Here is a 16,216-nt window from a genome sequence, read left to right as displayed (position 1 = left end):
TCTCAGCAGATATGCCATTTATCAAAGCTGCCAACATATACTTTTCTCTTTGATTTAGACAATTTTTACATTATTGAGTAACTACTAGTGTTGGGTTTCGGTCTGGAAATCCAAGACCGGTCTGAGATCGTTATATTTTTTGTTGGACCGAATTAGTTTGGTCCAACCAAAAAAGCACTGTCTGGACCGGTCTCATATAAAAATTCGGTCTAGATCGGTCCCAAAAAAATAGGTCTAGACCGATTTTACAGATAAATTGTTTATAACATAATCTCATGTTTTTCAAGCACAATTACGTTATACAAGTTTAAACAAAGATAGCTCGGATTAATTTTGATCCCGCCGTCTCTTATGTGTATACAGTATTTCTAGAACTTATCGTGTACTTTTGAGGTTTTTTTGAATAAAATTAATTAAAGTTGTTCTAGAAACAAAGATCTCTCATAATATATAAGATCGAAAAAAATTGGTCCACAGTCTACAAATAATCATTTAAGACCGAACGGGAAAAAAAATTCGGTGCTGGACCGAGTCTTAACACTTGTAACTACGTGTGAGTGTGCTCATGAAATACAGGATAATACTAAGGGAGTCATCTTCTATATTAGTAAAGAACATGAACGTCTAGAGATGCCCATGATAAAGAATGTTCGTATGTTCGGCGACGCCATATAAATCAAAGCCAGGTACTGTCGCTAGTATCGAATGAGTAGAACATGATGATATTGGTAAAAGAATTATGGCAACTTTGGCTATGAATCAATTCCGAAAATAAGAAAGCAGATGAATAAGGATTATATATTTTATTATAATTAAAACTACTTCACACAAATACCATATCAATTGCACAATTCATTCTTACTACAATGAAGGGAAATAAAAACTAACAATCAGAATAGATAATAATAGGTAGCAATTGAATTTTTAGGAGATATTAAACACATATATAAATACATTTTTCCAGTAGAAGGATTAAATGCCGCTGCTTAAAAAGGGAGTAGAGTCAATATTTTTTTTTTCCATTTTTTTATAAATTACATATAGTCAGATCGATTGGTGAAATTATAATCTTTATTGGTTATACTTAAATAAACCAAATGCATAAGAAATCTCTCTCTTTACCTAACTTTACATAAATAGTCGATAGGTACAATGACAGACTCCTCATTGCCAAATTTAATCGTCACATCATCATCTTCGTCTTCATCATATTCAACAACCAATCCATCATCTATTCTGCCATTGGTTGTTAATAATTTAGCTCTTTCTCCCAATCCGGGAGTAAATGGTTCTAGGTCACAACCCGGAATAACCCTTTCTTTTCCATTAGAAATTCTTATAGTAAAAGCTCTATCTTCATTTGACACGACAATCCCTGTTTTTCCTCTAAATTCTGTAATAGAGGAAGAATCTTTGACACGTACTTCCATTTGAGATAAAAATCTAAGATTGTCTAAATCGAATATATCTTTTTCTATTTCAATAGATTCTTGTTCATTTTCAATCCGCTCCTCCTTTGTAACACAGTACTTTAATTTCATTGATTCATACTTTTTTTTATCATCACCAGATATAGAAGGACGAATTTTTGATCTAGCATGAATAAAATGACGCTTAGCAACGAGAATCGGAACTTTGATTAGAGTCTTAGGCCTTAAAGAATATTCTTTAAATGCAAATATAGATGCTTCACGAACCAAAGCAGAGATATCGGCACCAGAATATCCTTCCATTTTTTCTGAAAGTTCAGAAAAGGAAACATCTTTATCTAAAGGTGGTTTTGAGCCATTCTTGGTTATCGCTTTGAATATTTCAATACAATCCGTTTGTGATGGTAAGTCCACGAAAAGGACTTTGTCCAAACGGCCTGGACGTAGAACAGCGGGATCAATTATGTCAACGCGATTGGTTGCTGCCATTAGGAATACCTATAAATAAATAGTGATGTAGAGAAATCGGTGAATTATATACCATTCTTTGCTAGTACGTACTTTTTTTCGTGTCTCTACGCCATCCATTTCAGTTAGAAGTTGATTCACAACTCTGGAGCTACCATCACTGGAATTGTGAGATCTTTTAGGGCAGAGTGCATCAAGTTCATCAAAAAAGATTACACACGGAGCCGAATGTTGAGCTCGTTGAAAAACTTGTCTTACAGCGCGCTCACTTTCACCTACATACTAAACAAATGAATTAGTATTAAAAATAACAAGACACAAATTGAAAGAAAGATCAATTGAATTTGAATTAGTTTTCAAGTTAAAAACCCTTACCATATTTAGCAACTCTGGACCCTTGACAGAAATGAAATTGATACCCGCTTGGTTTGCAACAGCCTTAGCAAGAAGTGTTTTACCACATCCGGGAGGCCCACACAGCAATATGCCAGCTGGAGCTACTAGTCCAAGTTCTTCAAATTTTTCAGGATTATTGACAGGAGCAAGAATGGCAAGGTCCAACTCCTCCCTAATCTCTTTTAATGCACCAACATCCTCCCACGTAACGTCCGGGACAGTGATAAAGCCCTCCCTTTTGGAAGATGGTTGAACAGTTTGAACTGCCTTCTCAAAATCTAAATATTTTATAGAGAAACTGGAAAGCTGAGATTCAGTTATAGACTCATTTTCCTCGACATCAGATCGAATCCATGACAGTAATTCATCCAAATCTGAGCAGGGATCATCTTTTATATCATTACTTCGTAAATCCTTGAATATTCTATTTATGGCAGTTACTGAAGCTTCTCGGACAAGAGCTTTAAGATCTGCACCAACATATCCAGGAGTTTTTCGAGCTAAATCAGCAGGGATAACATCCTTTTCAATAGTGAGTCCTCTCAGAAGTACGTTTAGTATTTTAGTACGTGCTTTTTCATCAGGGATTCCGATTGCAATTTCTCTATCGAATCGACCAGCCCTTCTCAGGGATGGATCTAAAGAATCCGGCCGATTTGTTGCTCCAATCACCAATACCTTTGGATTTAATTCATCCATACAAACTAAAAGTTGAGACACAATCCTTTTTTCCATTTCCTTTTGTGCATTTTCTCTTTTCTGAGTCACTGCATCTATTTCATCGATGAAAAGAATACACGGAGCATTCGAATTTGCTTTGTCAAAAATTTCTCTCAAATTATTCTCCGATTCTCCTGATACCCCTGACACAATTTCCGTTGCTGCAATTTTAATAAGTGGCAATTTAATTTCTCCTGCAATAGCGTTTGCTAATAAAGTCTTTCCACAGCCTGGAGGACCATGAAGTAAAAATCCTCTTGGAGAAGAAACGCCTAGCTTTTCATAAATTTCAGGATGTCGAAGATGAAATAAAAGTGTACATATTTCTTTAAGAGAATCTTCATTACCACCAATGTCGGCGAATGTGATTTTTGACTGTGTTACTTGACCTACTTCTTTTGTATTTCGCTTCCTCGTAGGACTAGGATTTCGTGAAGTGGACCTGGCTCTTGAAACTTTTTTTCTATTAGCCTCGTCTTCATTCATTTGACTAGATTCAGCGTGACCATTTGTAGTGGCAGTCTTGGAAACAGTAGACTTTATGTTTTTTTCCAAATTACCCTTATCTAGTTGAGATACAGACTGCCTCTTTTCTTTGCTCTCAGGGGTCTTCCTTTTCGAATCAGGTGTCTTGGCTTCGCTCTCAGGCGTCTTTCTTTTCGAATCAGGTGTCCTGGCTTCGCTCTCAGGTATCTTCTTTTTCGATTCAGGTGCCTTGGCTTCGCTCTTTGCACTTTCATTCACGGTTATTTTTTTAGAAGATTCACTCGTCTCTGTGATGTCTTTTTTCTTAGAAAATTTATTTTTCACGTCATTGGTCGAGTCTTTGGATTTGGATAAATCAGAGGAACTCTTTTTGAGTATAGTTTGTGCTTTTTGTTGAATCTTAGATAAATCCGATTCAGGCTCTTCCTTCTTGGCATAGAGATTCATCATAACTGAGTTCATGGAAGGTTTGTTTTTCCCTTCACCAGACTTTTTACTCTCCTCCCCTTCTTGATCCCCCTCTGCTTGGCGCCCTCGGAGGTGTCTCCTTCATTTATATTTGGTTTCGATGTGGTTTGTTGGAGCTTTTCGAATGCTTCTTCGACAGTTTGGCGAAATTGGCGTAGCTTTTGGCGGTTATATTCTGGATACTTTGCATGAAGCTTGAGGGACATATCCTCAATATCAATGTATTGCTAGGGTTCAAAGAAAATTGCATGACAATAGTAGAAGATAGGAAATTCTCCAAAGAGTTGAAGCCCTTACCTTGTCACGATTGTTTTCCAAATATTCTCTCATACGCGGAATCAATTTGAAGTCCCGATTCACCACTTTTCGCTTCTTTGTACTATCAGATAAATCCGGCTCCTTCAGTCCAAGAACCGGTCGTTTCTTCCCGGTGGACATAGGGATAGAGTCAGCACTCATCTTCCCTCAATCGCATGAGCAGCCCAAGCCTATTAATCAATAACCTTACTACTAAGGACTACTGCCGAGATGAATAGAATAGGAAAAAATTAAACTTCAAATTACTAGCGAGGACCAGAGATAAATAACGATTAAAGATATTTTGTTTAATGTTAGGAGACTCTAACATCAACTGATCATTAGAAGTTACCAACAGGAGGCACTTTCAATACGACATAATACTAAATACACCAATATTTGTCCCCACCCCTCAACATTATCCTTCTGTCTCATTGGATAATGACGTACAACACCTGTTTCAATATTTTTCTTCTCTCTTAATATGTTTACAACTTTGCATCTATATAATATTTGATTGTAAGCGTCTGCACATGACCCAATGTAGTGGAAACTTTAATTCACTGGCACAATTCAGCGAAAGAAACTGTCCACTTTTTGGCATTCATTTAACTGCATATAGGGTTTGCGGAGTGCTATTTTTTATTCTTCAATTATTAATTTTTAAAGAGGTTTTTATATCAATTATTATTATTATTGATTTTACGTTATTTATAAAACTTGAAAAAAAAGTTGCGAAACGCGCCTGTTAGTTTGATACATGGTCGAAGATAAATATATTTTCACGCTAGATGACGCTTTTTATCATACGACAGATGATGTCAATCTATCATTATCCCCCATGCCATATCAACTTTTTCTTCCCTCCGCAAAATGGGCATTGTTAATTCAGTTAAAGGAGTGAATTTATAGAGGCTACGTAGTTAGTTTACGTAACATAACCATAGAGATAGTGTATTTTGACCATAACTCATAAGGTCATAACTGTCATTTTGAAGGATTATTCAACGCTTCTAGCGGACAAAAGAAGTGTCGCCACGACTAATATATGCTACAAGTATTGATCACGTGGTGCTTCGTTTCACTACTTGTTTTAAATATAGCTACATTTATTTGCACGATAAATGATTTTGCAAATTCTACGACTGTATCATTATTATATCAATCGTATACAAATAGATTTTTAAACAATTTACATTGTTTCTAATAAATTTGAAATTTGATATGAAATAGTATAGTTCCAAGTAAAACACAATTGTCTCAACCCCTATAGCCTATGGGTATTAAATGAAATTTTTATAACTTGGCTTGAATCAAAACCTTTCATATTAATTGTAAGATATATCATATAAAATTTATTAAATTAAAGAGTGAGTACCCAATCCAAAGAATAAGAAATCAAATTAAAAACTATTCCAATTTTAATACGATTTCAAGGGATTGTTACTTGTTCACATTAATCACTTTTTAACAGTGTTAGGAAATAATGTGTTACTTGGTAATACATTACTAAATATTACTTTACCGAGTAAATATAATATACTGTCTATTGATATTATTTTACCCAAAGAATATTTAGTAAATTTATCAAAATATTTTCAATTAATTATGTCCATAAGGGATAAGCAAACTAAAAAAAAACTTCATTATCCGCAATGTGGTTTTATATTCTGTAGCCTGGGCTAATATAAGTATAGATTGGTTTAGAGTGGTGGTGTCTCCTCTATGTAATAATAAGTATAATTATCATTCAGGGAGTTGTATTAATTTGTCGCAGTACGGCGCCGATCTCTGTCGCCTTATTTACAAATTAATATGAGTAATACCGCTCATGTAAGAATACGTCTAAACACAAGAAAGATAACAATAGAACGTCAAAAATTAGTTAAGTATGTATATACATATTTTTGGGTGTCCCTCAAAAATAATATTTTTTCTTCTTCGTCTATAGATAAAAGATATCAACCCAGGTGCCGACATGAGCTTAAACTTCAACTATGGTTTAAGTGAAAGGGAGACCGGAACATTTCTTAAATGCAAATTATAGAAAAAGTACTTAGCCTAAGCGTTGTTTGATTAATTTTCCTTTTAGAAAATTAGACAAACTTTGACACTGATGAAAGCTTCTCATGATTTTACGCTCGAGCCTTTTAATATGCCCTCTTAAAATAACATCTACAAATAAAATCTCTGAACCTCGTTTGTTTATATATATATATTATTATTATTTTTTAAGTCTATTATTGTGGGAGGATGGCTTCCAGTATCTTGGAAGAATTTTCCGGATATTTGGCAAACTATGAACAACAGCATCATGGAGTTTGTGAAGACAAGTGGGGAAGGATATTTTCCTTCGATGTTAATGATCATCATTCATTTGCCCCCACATTAGTATCATCAAAATCAACTAATACAAAAGTTTTATTGGCTCTCAGTTATGTCACTCAAGAAATGAGGAGCCTCAATTTGGATTTCAAAGAAAAAATCCTTCCTAAACTCCCATTTTTGCATTTAGATGATATCCTTAATATTTTTAATATCCTTCAGGTATATATAAGATCATTATTTTTATGAAGTGATGATATTTTTTTCCTCAATGGTTATTTTTAGATTACGAATGACTTCGTTTCATATTCGAAAAAACTTATTCATAATGTTTTAAACCAATTGTTCAGTGTATATTCTTCAATGAACTTAGCCTCTCACATACATTTCCAAACGCTCTATAAGGAACTCGGCTCTCTATTATCAGAAATTGCTATTACAGATCAAATTTTCAAGGTGTCAAGACTCAATAAGAAATTGACAGAAATTTCTTTGACTCTTAAAACAAAAGAATCATCCCATGAAGCACAAGTACTCCTCAAACTTATACAAGACTGGAATACTAGGTTAATCAGTGGAAATATGTTTAATGAGCTCATTAAGCAGGATCTTGGTGATGTCTTTAAAGCAAAAATATTTGGAAATAGTCTTCTTGCTCACATAAAAAATACCTTAGATCAATGTGGAGAAGGAACTCCAGTTCAATTTTTAGAAACATCCTGTCTTATCCTTTTATATAAAACTATTTTTCCTTCAAAACTAGAAAATAGGTTATTAAATAAATATTGGGAGATGGCGGCGAAGCATTTTTCTGTTATTCACATAGCTGGAGACATTATTTGGCTACCAGAAAAATTCATGGTTATGGTATGTGACATTAAAAAAATTAACTCTGTTAAAGCTAGTCGCAATCAGTTTGTAAATGCGAGTGTTCTAGAAGAATATAAATCCATATTGAAAGAAGTCCAAATTTGGAAATTAGAAATGAATATATTTAATGATGAGCTCTTTAATAAATATAAAGAACAAGATGAAGATGTGTTAAAAACTATTTTAAACACTGGAATTAGCTTGGCATATAAAATTAAATTCAAAACAGCTCTTATTTTAAATCTTCATAAGAATTATTGCCTGCCTTTAGCAAAATCTATGGCTTTAAAATTATTTCAATCTTTGAATGTACTGAAAGTTATTCAAAGGACTTATAAGATTTGTTTACCCATAATAAACAAATTTTTGTTAATTTATGGTCAAAAATTAATGTCTACTGCACAACTTGACGTGAAGAAAATAAAAAAAGCTAGTTTTACAGTGAATTCGGAATTAGTTGATCTATTAAATATCGCTGAACAAGCATTAAATGGTCCTCCAATCACAAGTAGACTGATAACTGCAAGATTAGCCATCACGTTGGCTGGAATCCTTCCCACACGAGTAATTAAAGACATTCAACTTCTTAACTTTGGGGTTATTTTTCGTGATTTAGATTTTATTAGTCAATTTAGGGTAATATTATATGATGCAACCAACACGTCTTTTTTCTATACTCACAGGGAGCTTTTGAGCACTTATTTAGAGTTTTTGCAAGAAGGATTGCATTTAGAACGAATAGTTTATGTATTAGATATTCTGGAAGACTGTTTTCAATCCCTTCCACAGAACCTTCAGTCATCATTTGAAAAGGAAGTAAAAGATGATATCCATATTAATTTATTACAGCCATTATCAAGGGAATTGGAGACGGATATTCGCCTGCAAGTTCATTCACATCTAGATTTGGATGCTGGTAATCCCATCAAATCTCCAGGGCAATTTAAAGATTTTTCACTCATATTTGATGAAACTAAGTGGTCTCTTTTTGATCATTCATACGTTATAAATATAAAAACTTACATGGAGTCATATATGGAAAAAACATTTTATACCCAAACTGCAGTTGCTCCACATGATTGGAAAACCTATAATGAAATGAAAGAATTATTTCATCATATATTTGACTTAGATGTGGGAGATGATTACTTACCAGCTAAAATTCTAGATCAAGGACTCGACGTTCTAGAAATTATTAAGGATATCGATACATTCGTCTTTGAGTATGGATACAATTTAAATAGTCAATCATTTATTCAGATTAGATCTAAAAGTAAATACATAAACTGTATTGGAATATTACAAATTGCTAGTTCTATTCGGACACATGGAATGGGAATAGTCAATACAACTGTCAATGCGACCTATAAATTTCTTCGATCCCGGATTAAATCATATTCTCAATTTTTATATGAAGATCAAATAAAATCACGATTGAAAAAAGATGCAAAACACTTCGAAGAAATTCGTCGCTCAGTTGATCATCAATTCCCTTATGAACGAGTAGAAAATTTCGTTTTAGATATTAAAAAACTTGGAATGAGTCGCAATTCTGGATCCAAATTGGATAAATTTCGATCCCTAATTACTCAGATAGGAAATGCTATGGGATTAGTTCGAACGATTCGTTCTGGTGGATTGCATTTCATGTCAAATGCTATTTCTTTTATTCCTGATTTGAATAATATACCACAGTTTAAGACTTTATGTGAAGAGGAAAAGTATGAAGAGAGGCCAGTTCTTGCTGGTAATAAATTGGACGAAATTTTGGAAAATATAACCAAAAAATTAGGGGAAAAAAATGAATATTTTCAACTTCTTATTTCTATTTTTTCAAAGCATGTCTTGGATGAAAAGCAGATCCATTTAAAGAATTTTTATTTAATGATTCCAGCTCTGACCATTAATTTCATTGAACATAGCATTTCTTCGAAGGAGAACATATTAAGGTTGTTTTTTGTTGGGTTTGCTGTTGAAATTTTAATTAATTTTTTACATATCCTTATTTCTCTAGGAACCGTGCAGATGGAGGCTCATTTACAGATGATGGTTTTCCAATGGGCATTGCATATCTTTTAACTTTAATGAAACAGTGGCCCAGCTTTGAATCTCTAAATTGGTTCAAGTCAGTAAATACCCATTTCAAGAGAGAAGAGGTGAAAGCTAAAAAAGATAGAGCCACTTCTGATCAAAAGCTCTCTCAAACAATCGCTCTTACTTCCAAGAGGTTGAATGCCTACAAAAAAGAATTTGAACTCCTTTTTTTCAATCTTAATTCTGCTAAAATATTTTTTCATGAAGAAGTTGAAGAGAGCGAATCAGCTTAAGCATTAATTATACTCTTATATGATTATATTCCTTTCCATCTAATATTACCTTATATTTATGAACTACCAAATTTAAAGACAATATTACTCTATTATACTATTTAAAATTATTTTTTTATTCAACCTTTCATTATTGATTTTGATATAACTCTGATCTAGAACTATAATTATTATACCTAATTATTGATAGTATTATCTAGCAATACCGGCTGATATTTTAAACAACTTCCATAATGACTAAACTAAGTTGTGTGTGAATTTTAAAATTGAATGGAAATTGGAACTCGGAACTATCTTTCGAAGTTTATCTTTACTTAAAATCCTAGTGGTAAAAGCTAAGTGAGTTTGTACAATTATCACTCCCGTCAATTCATCACTATAAATGAATTTAGATAAAGTCACATGTTCTAATTAATGCCTCTTCCAACTGAACAACATTTTTCAAATGAGAAACAAAGGTTTTTTTTATAAAATTATAAAAAAGTGTTAAGACCTAGAACTCTACTGACATTCCCTTTAACGTTTTTTTACAAGTCTATCATAAAAAACTTGAATTTGTACCGAAAATGTTGCCTCTTAAAGTAAGGCGTCCTTTTTTATATAAGGATGTACAATGTGACGTACTAAAGAAATGACGTCAGTTCGAGACTAGTTGACTTTATTGTGCATTCCCAGTTTTTACCTTTTCCCTACTTTGATTTTTTAGAACAAAATCTTGTGACTGCATAAACAATACAATACTCAATGATGTCGATGACTCCTTGGAAGATGAGTACTCTCTTGCTCATCTGTGTGCCATTTATCATCCTTCTGAATCTCTGTGAAGCTAAAAAGCCCGAGGACAAGCCGGACTGGGCCAAGAAAGATATACGAGATTTTTCGGACTCTGACATGGAGAGGCTTTTGGAGCAGTGGGAAGAGGAGGATGAGCCGCTTCCTCCAGATGAGCTTCCCGAGGGGGATCCCAGGCGTCCACAGCCAAAAATTGACTTTTCCAAAGTAAGTCAGGATCCAGAGTCCATTCTCCAGGCATCCAAAAAGGGAAAGTCACTCATGATGTTCGTGAGAGTCAACGGAAGTCCAACAAAACAAGAGACGCAGGATTTGATGGGTCTTTGGCAATCATCGCTCTGGAATAACCACATCCAGGTCGAGGTTTTCCCTCTTGAAAGTGACAGAGCCATTTTCATGTTCAAGGATGGCGCCGTTGCGTGGGAGGCCAAAGACTTCCTCGTTAAAGAGCCTCGCGTTCAAGAGGTAACCATTGAGCAAAAGGCTTACTACGGAATCCACACACCAGAATATGCTCAACAAAAACAAAAATCCGAACTTTGATATTAGTTGTTATATATCTATTTTTGTAATATATATTTTAAAAAACAAAATAAGCTTATTACTATTGAATATGTTACATAAAATGATTTTACGAGATTATTCCGTGTAAAGGTCTTTGTATCATGAATTTCATATCCAGGAACGTTAGATATATATGGTTAATTTATCGACAAGTATTGACATAAAATCTGAAGTCCAAAGCTTAAGAATTAGCTTTCTTGGGCTTGAGATGACGCCTAAAAATAAAAAGGCAATCACGTTGTAGGGCCCAGAGACCAGAAGGTAATATATACTTACAATAATGACATTTTTTGGCTATTTGATGACTGAGGGTCAGTAGAAGGTTTTTGGTTCTCTTTCTGTCCCTTGAGCCGACTGAAAGAGGCTGTGGTAGGAGCCATGTAGCTTGGAGCGGACGAAGGAAGAGACGGCAATGGTCTAATAAACATAATCATAATATACAAAATGATTCTATGATGGTATGCAATATATAACAATTACCTTTTAAAGAAATTGCCATTTGAGGATCCAAATCTCACATCATTTGATGTGAGAAGGCGTGAAGTGGATTTACTCGGATTGAGTCTGCGTCGAGGTTCAACTGAACTCATGGCTGGAGGAGTGCGCGAAACGGCTTTCCCACGAATGTTCTTCGTCAACATCACCCTTGGGGATATCTTTTCTATTTTCACGTTTTGCGTCATAGGGATAACAGCGACAGTAGGTTTAGTCAAGGTAAAGGTTTCTCTTCGAATGTTTTTAGAGACATCACTTTCACTAGAGATTTTGGTCGAATTTATAGTTTGAGTTAAATTCAAATCAACAACTTTCAATTTTTTAGACTCAAAATTTAAATGAGTCTTGCCTCTGATGGAATTAGCTACAGGAACATCTATTGTATGAGTGGTATTTAAATCAACACCAATTTGGGCAGGATTTGAACAAATTGTTTCTATCGTGCGTGTGGAATTCAAGTCTTCACATCGATCCACTGATGAAAAATCATCTTTTTGAATAGTTTTGAGGTCTCTGCCTATATTACTCGCACAAGAAGATCCCATAACCTTCTCGCAATCTGAACTTGACTGAGAACTTAACTTGGAAAGATCGACAACTTGATTTGAATTCGAATCTGTTACAGTGCTAATGTTCCCATTCTTACATTCCTCTTCTGATTTGGAAATTTTCAAGTCATTTTCATAGGTAGAATATGCCATTAGATCAACCAGAGAAGTTTCAGATGGTTGGTCTTCTTCCATAGTGATATCAAATATTGGAAAAGGATTCAAAACTTTGGAATGTTTTTCTTTTTCTTGCGGTGTTGGAAGGCGTTTACCATGAAGTTCATAATTGTCTACTTCAGATAAACTGTCCTTGGTATTCTTTAAAATCAAATAATCTACGTCGGTTTCGAGTAGATCCTTAGTACTCTCAGCATTATCATCCGTTTTTTCCTCCACTTGTGCAATTGAAACGCATTCCGCATATAAACTACCCAATAATTCCTCATTTGTATCCAAATTACTTGACTCAATTAAATCCTCATCCCATGAAACCTTACGTCCACAGAAATTGTCGATAATTTCCTATTTAACAAATTTATGCAGCTTAATATTACTTCCAGTTTTACGCAGAATTCACTTACCTGAACTTTAGAACTAAGAGACCCATCCATGCTATTTAATTGTAGATGTGACGAAATTAAACTTGGCAAAAATGAGCTAATTAAATAATTATCCTTTCTCCTTTCAGATGCAATTAGATGAGAAAATTTATATAAATGCTGACATTTCATTTTACTTTCCAAGGCTTCCAACTGAGCGGAATATTCTTGTTTCATTTGCAAAGACGGCGTTTGGATATCAAATGTATTTTTTTGCTTCGAAATATTCTTCATATAAATGAGCTTTTTGTGATTCAAGTTCATCTATTGAAGCTTGCAAATCTTTTAAAGTTTTTAAACAATTTTTGTGAGCGGATGAAATCTTGGAAAACCCAAATCCAGATGATATCGTGTCATTCCTGTCTAGCACAATTTGACTATGACTCATTTTAACCTTATAAAGTTTAAGTCGAGATTCTAATTCCATTTTTTTCTTAAATAGCATCTTCACCTTTTGAAAAGCAACTCCGTTCGATAAATCCACACATTTATTATCATTATCAGCCTTCTCTTTCTTCAATCTATAATTTTCATCTTTTAACATTTGATTTTCGTTTTCAAGTGATCTAATTTTATCTCCACTCTTAAAATCCATTGTTTCTTCTTTCTTCAGTTCATTTATCTTTATTTTTTCTTTTAATTCAGATATTTCTTGCTTAAGATTTTCAACAATTTTAGCATATTGAGCAACATGAAAATCAACACTTGTGACATTCTTTTTTAGTTTAACCTGAATTTTTTTGGCTCTTTCAGCATATTTGAGGGTATTGTATGTATCTTCGTAGGTTTTTCCGGATGGTGACACGTTCGAAATCATGACAGTTCGACAATTCCCACCAAGCGAGTCCTTAAGAAGCCTTGTCAATTTGGAATTCCTAAAAGGGACATATTTAGATCCTTCTGCTAAAGCATTGATACAATTCCCTAAAGCAAGGAGAGACTTGTTGATATTTGCTCCTTCCTTTTTTCTGGCAGCCCCCCCGATTGGATGTAACAGTTCCTCTCTCAGAGCCAGCTAGATCTATCATAGAAAGCTTAGCCGTTTTAACATCAGCACTTAATCCGGAGGATCGATCTTTCTGAGTGAGAAAAACCTGAAACACGGCATGCGATCTGGAGGACTCTGCATTCGCATCCGTAGGATGCTGAGATCGATTGGAGTTGCCATGTTGAAGAAGCTTAAGAAGTTCTTCGGGTGTTTTGGGCTTGTGACGTGTGAGCCCGGGAATGTTGACTCCCGTTTTCCCGTCTTCTCTGACGTTGAGAGGAACTCCACCTGGATTAATGAGATCGATGACGTTTTCGTTGTATATTTCAAGATAGGAGATGGCCACTTCACATGAGAGCTCATCTTGGGAGGCCTCAATGCGCTCATAAATGGCTTTGACGGTTTTGAATGTGATGCCCGGATTTCCAGGACTCCCGAGCATGGTGAATGTTTTCCCAGCTCCCGTGGCGCCATAGACAAAGATGGAGCTGTTGTATCCAGAGAAAAGGGCTTCCACCAGATCCAGAGCCGTGTTTTGGAACACCACCTCATTGTCCTCGCCTGGGCCAAAGACGCGGTCGAAGGTGAATTTGTGGTCCTTTTTTGGGCGCTTGTTCAAGTCCCGCCGCCGTTGACGCTTTCCTTGGAAATAGAAATTGTCGTCATCGACTTTAGGATCAAAGATCAAGAGCTTTTCATCAACGACGTCGATGATGGAGCGAAGTGCCCCTTCCGACTCCGACTCCCTTTCGTTGGAGGGACGAACACGAACCGAGACCTTGATGTTGGTGACTCCAGGTCCTTCCGCTCCACTCAAAGGGGAACGACGTCTCTTGATGGGGGAATTACGACGCGGCGAGCCTCCCAACTTCTTTACTCCCAATCCAGAACGCCTCCGAATACTCTTGAGAGTCATTTTCCATTCAGTTTCTCGAAATATTCCTCTCCAGAGATTGGGAATACAAATTTGAAGTTTCCCAAATTAATGACAACCCATTTGAGTTTTCGGCAAGTTTGTTTTCAAATTTTTAATTTGAAAAAAGAAGTGAAAAGGGGTACAGAATGCAAGGGACATGGAGTACTCTAAATGGGACCCTCCATAGCTGTATAACCCCATAATCAATACCAAAGTGTTCCTCGCTCCTTTCTTTTCTCTCTTCTACCAGGAGGGACTGTCTCAGGCACAACTTAATGATGAATAATTAGTAATTATTCATCATTATTAATTACACATTATAAATTCGCTTAATATTATTTATGACAAATATCTAAATATATTTGTTTGTTCCATCCCCCAAGTGAGTACCTTAAAGTATAAGTCATAATTAATGTGTATCGTTATAGTAAAAAATGTTATAGGATAAAATTTTCTTTTTTGAACTATTTTCACATAAGGGAAAGAATTTGTATAAGGATGCTGCTCTTATTATAAATGGACAAGGGTGATAATTTTTCTCTACAATATTATCAACTATAGTCATAACTCATAGTCATATCTCTTTCTCTATGTACAGTCTCTGTAGTTGCCCTATCTGAAATTTTCATGTATATTTTCAAGTGGGAGATTATTTTTTTAAATTGTAATTTTGTGATAATGAATTAAGGCTCCGCTGATGACAAATTAATGAAAAATTTGATGGCTATAAAACTATAGGAATAAAAATATAATGATTTAAAACAAGGAAGACAATATGAATATTAATTATATTGTCGGTGTAAATTTGAAAAGTAAAAAAATTACGATAGCTAAACAAAAATGTTGAATCTTTTTCGATTATTTAAGAAACTTAGAACTTGAGGATGTGTAAAATTAAACTGATTCCTTTAGCAAATAGTTTGTGATCTCCGTCTCAATCTGCTCTCATTTCTCCATGCCTACATTTGATTCTCCCTATAATAGCCAATTCCTTATAATATAATTGAACAATATTGTGTGAGATTTATGTCCAAGAAACTTGGTAAAATGGAGGAAAATAGACGTAAAGAAGCAGAGAAATTAAGTATTAACATTAAAAAAGTATGCTTGGAAAGAAAGACTCCGAAATGCTCTCCAAACTAGGTAAAATTTGATAAAGCCTCTTTTATAATATAGAAATGATATTTAAAAAAAAAGAAATATGGATCCACGAGTCTCCAAATTTGTACATAAAGGATGCGGCAATATTACTTCTCTTTTCTAATCATACAAGAGCTAGGAAAGTCTTGCAAAAAAATTAGATAATTATTATCCAAGTAGAATACTGCATAATTATTCTATAAAAATAACCCATATATTTTGGGTATTCTATATTTTGAAAGGGATTACCCATATATTTGAAGCTGAAAGTCATGTACTTTCTCAGTCATGTCAAACATAATTTATTAAATAGCGTATTATTTGAGACCTTGTATATGGGGTTTCACTTTAATGAAAAGAAGGAAAGTTTTTTAAATATTTATTTAG

At 34.4% G+C, this 16,216-nt stretch overlaps 4 protein-coding genes across 4 annotated transcripts; 2 read left to right on the top strand and 2 right to left on the bottom strand.

Annotated features, from left to right (window-relative positions):
* Positions 1 to 788: 788 nt before the first annotated feature.
* LOC121118105 (nuclear valosin-containing protein-like) lies at positions 789 to 4,572 on the bottom strand. Its single transcript, XM_040712651.2, is given in 5 exon segments — positions 789 to 1,928; positions 1,992 to 2,180; positions 2,274 to 3,962; positions 3,965 to 4,195; positions 4,266 to 4,572. Coding segments are annotated over 5 exon segments (3,081 nt in total). The 5' UTR covers positions 4,428 to 4,572; the 3' UTR covers positions 789 to 1,118.
* Positions 4,573 to 5,155: 583 nt separating this feature from the next.
* SWIP (strumpellin and WASH-interacting protein) lies at positions 5,156 to 9,894 on the top strand. Its single transcript, XM_040712648.2, has 4 exons — positions 5,156 to 6,154; positions 6,217 to 6,812; positions 6,876 to 9,409; positions 9,475 to 9,894. The coding sequence occupies exons 2-4, from the start codon at positions 6,519 to 6,521 to the stop codon at positions 9,785 to 9,787; spliced, it is 3,141 nt and encodes a 1,046-aa protein (XP_040568582.1). The 5' UTR covers positions 5,156 to 6,154; positions 6,217 to 6,518; the 3' UTR covers positions 9,788 to 9,894.
* A 533-nt stretch (positions 9,895 to 10,427) lies between these two features.
* On the top strand, positions 10,428 to 11,221 carry LOC121118104 (LDLR chaperone boca). The gene has a single exon (XM_040712650.2). It carries the CDS (start codon positions 10,532 to 10,534, stop codon positions 11,120 to 11,122), a length of 591 nt encoding a protein of 196 aa, XP_040568584.1. The 5' UTR covers positions 10,428 to 10,531; the 3' UTR covers positions 11,123 to 11,221.
* On the bottom strand, positions 11,118 to 14,802 carry LOC121118103 (kinesin-like protein KIF18B). Its single transcript, XM_040712649.2, is given in 5 exon segments — positions 11,118 to 11,358; positions 11,420 to 11,560; positions 11,624 to 12,708; positions 12,768 to 13,761; positions 13,763 to 14,802. Coding segments are annotated over 2 exon segments (1,704 nt in total). The 5' UTR covers positions 14,690 to 14,802; the 3' UTR covers positions 11,118 to 11,358; positions 11,420 to 11,560; positions 11,624 to 12,708; positions 12,768 to 12,984.
* Positions 14,803 to 16,216: the final 1,414 nt, after the last annotated feature.

This window comes from Lepeophtheirus salmonis, chromosome 5 (genome assembly GCF_016086655.4).
Source record: "Lepeophtheirus salmonis chromosome 5, UVic_Lsal_1.4, whole genome shotgun sequence".
NCBI lineage: Eukaryota > Metazoa > Arthropoda > Copepoda > Siphonostomatoida > Caligidae > Lepeophtheirus > Lepeophtheirus salmonis.
The sequence above is the reverse complement of the archived record's forward strand: the minus strand, read 5'-3'. Positions and strand labels throughout refer to the sequence as shown.

Bases quoted from the DNA above. Each gene is read 5' to 3' on its own strand.
- SWIP (XM_040712648.2), top strand. From the start codon at position 6,519: ATGGCTTCCAGTATCTTGGAAGAATTTTCCGGATATTTGGCAAACTAT. The intron at 6,813-6,875 runs GTATATATAAGA...GGTTATTTTTAG, and splicing joins ATATTTTTAATATCCTTCAG to ATTACGAATGACTTCGTTTC. The intron at 9,410-9,474 runs GTTGTTTTTTGT...TTATTTCTCTAG, and splicing joins TCGAAGGAGAACATATTAAG to GAACCGTGCAGATGGAGGCT.
- LOC121118104 (XM_040712650.2), top strand. From the start codon at position 10,532: ATGATGTCGATGACTCCTTGGAAGATGAGTACTCTCTTGCTCATCTGT.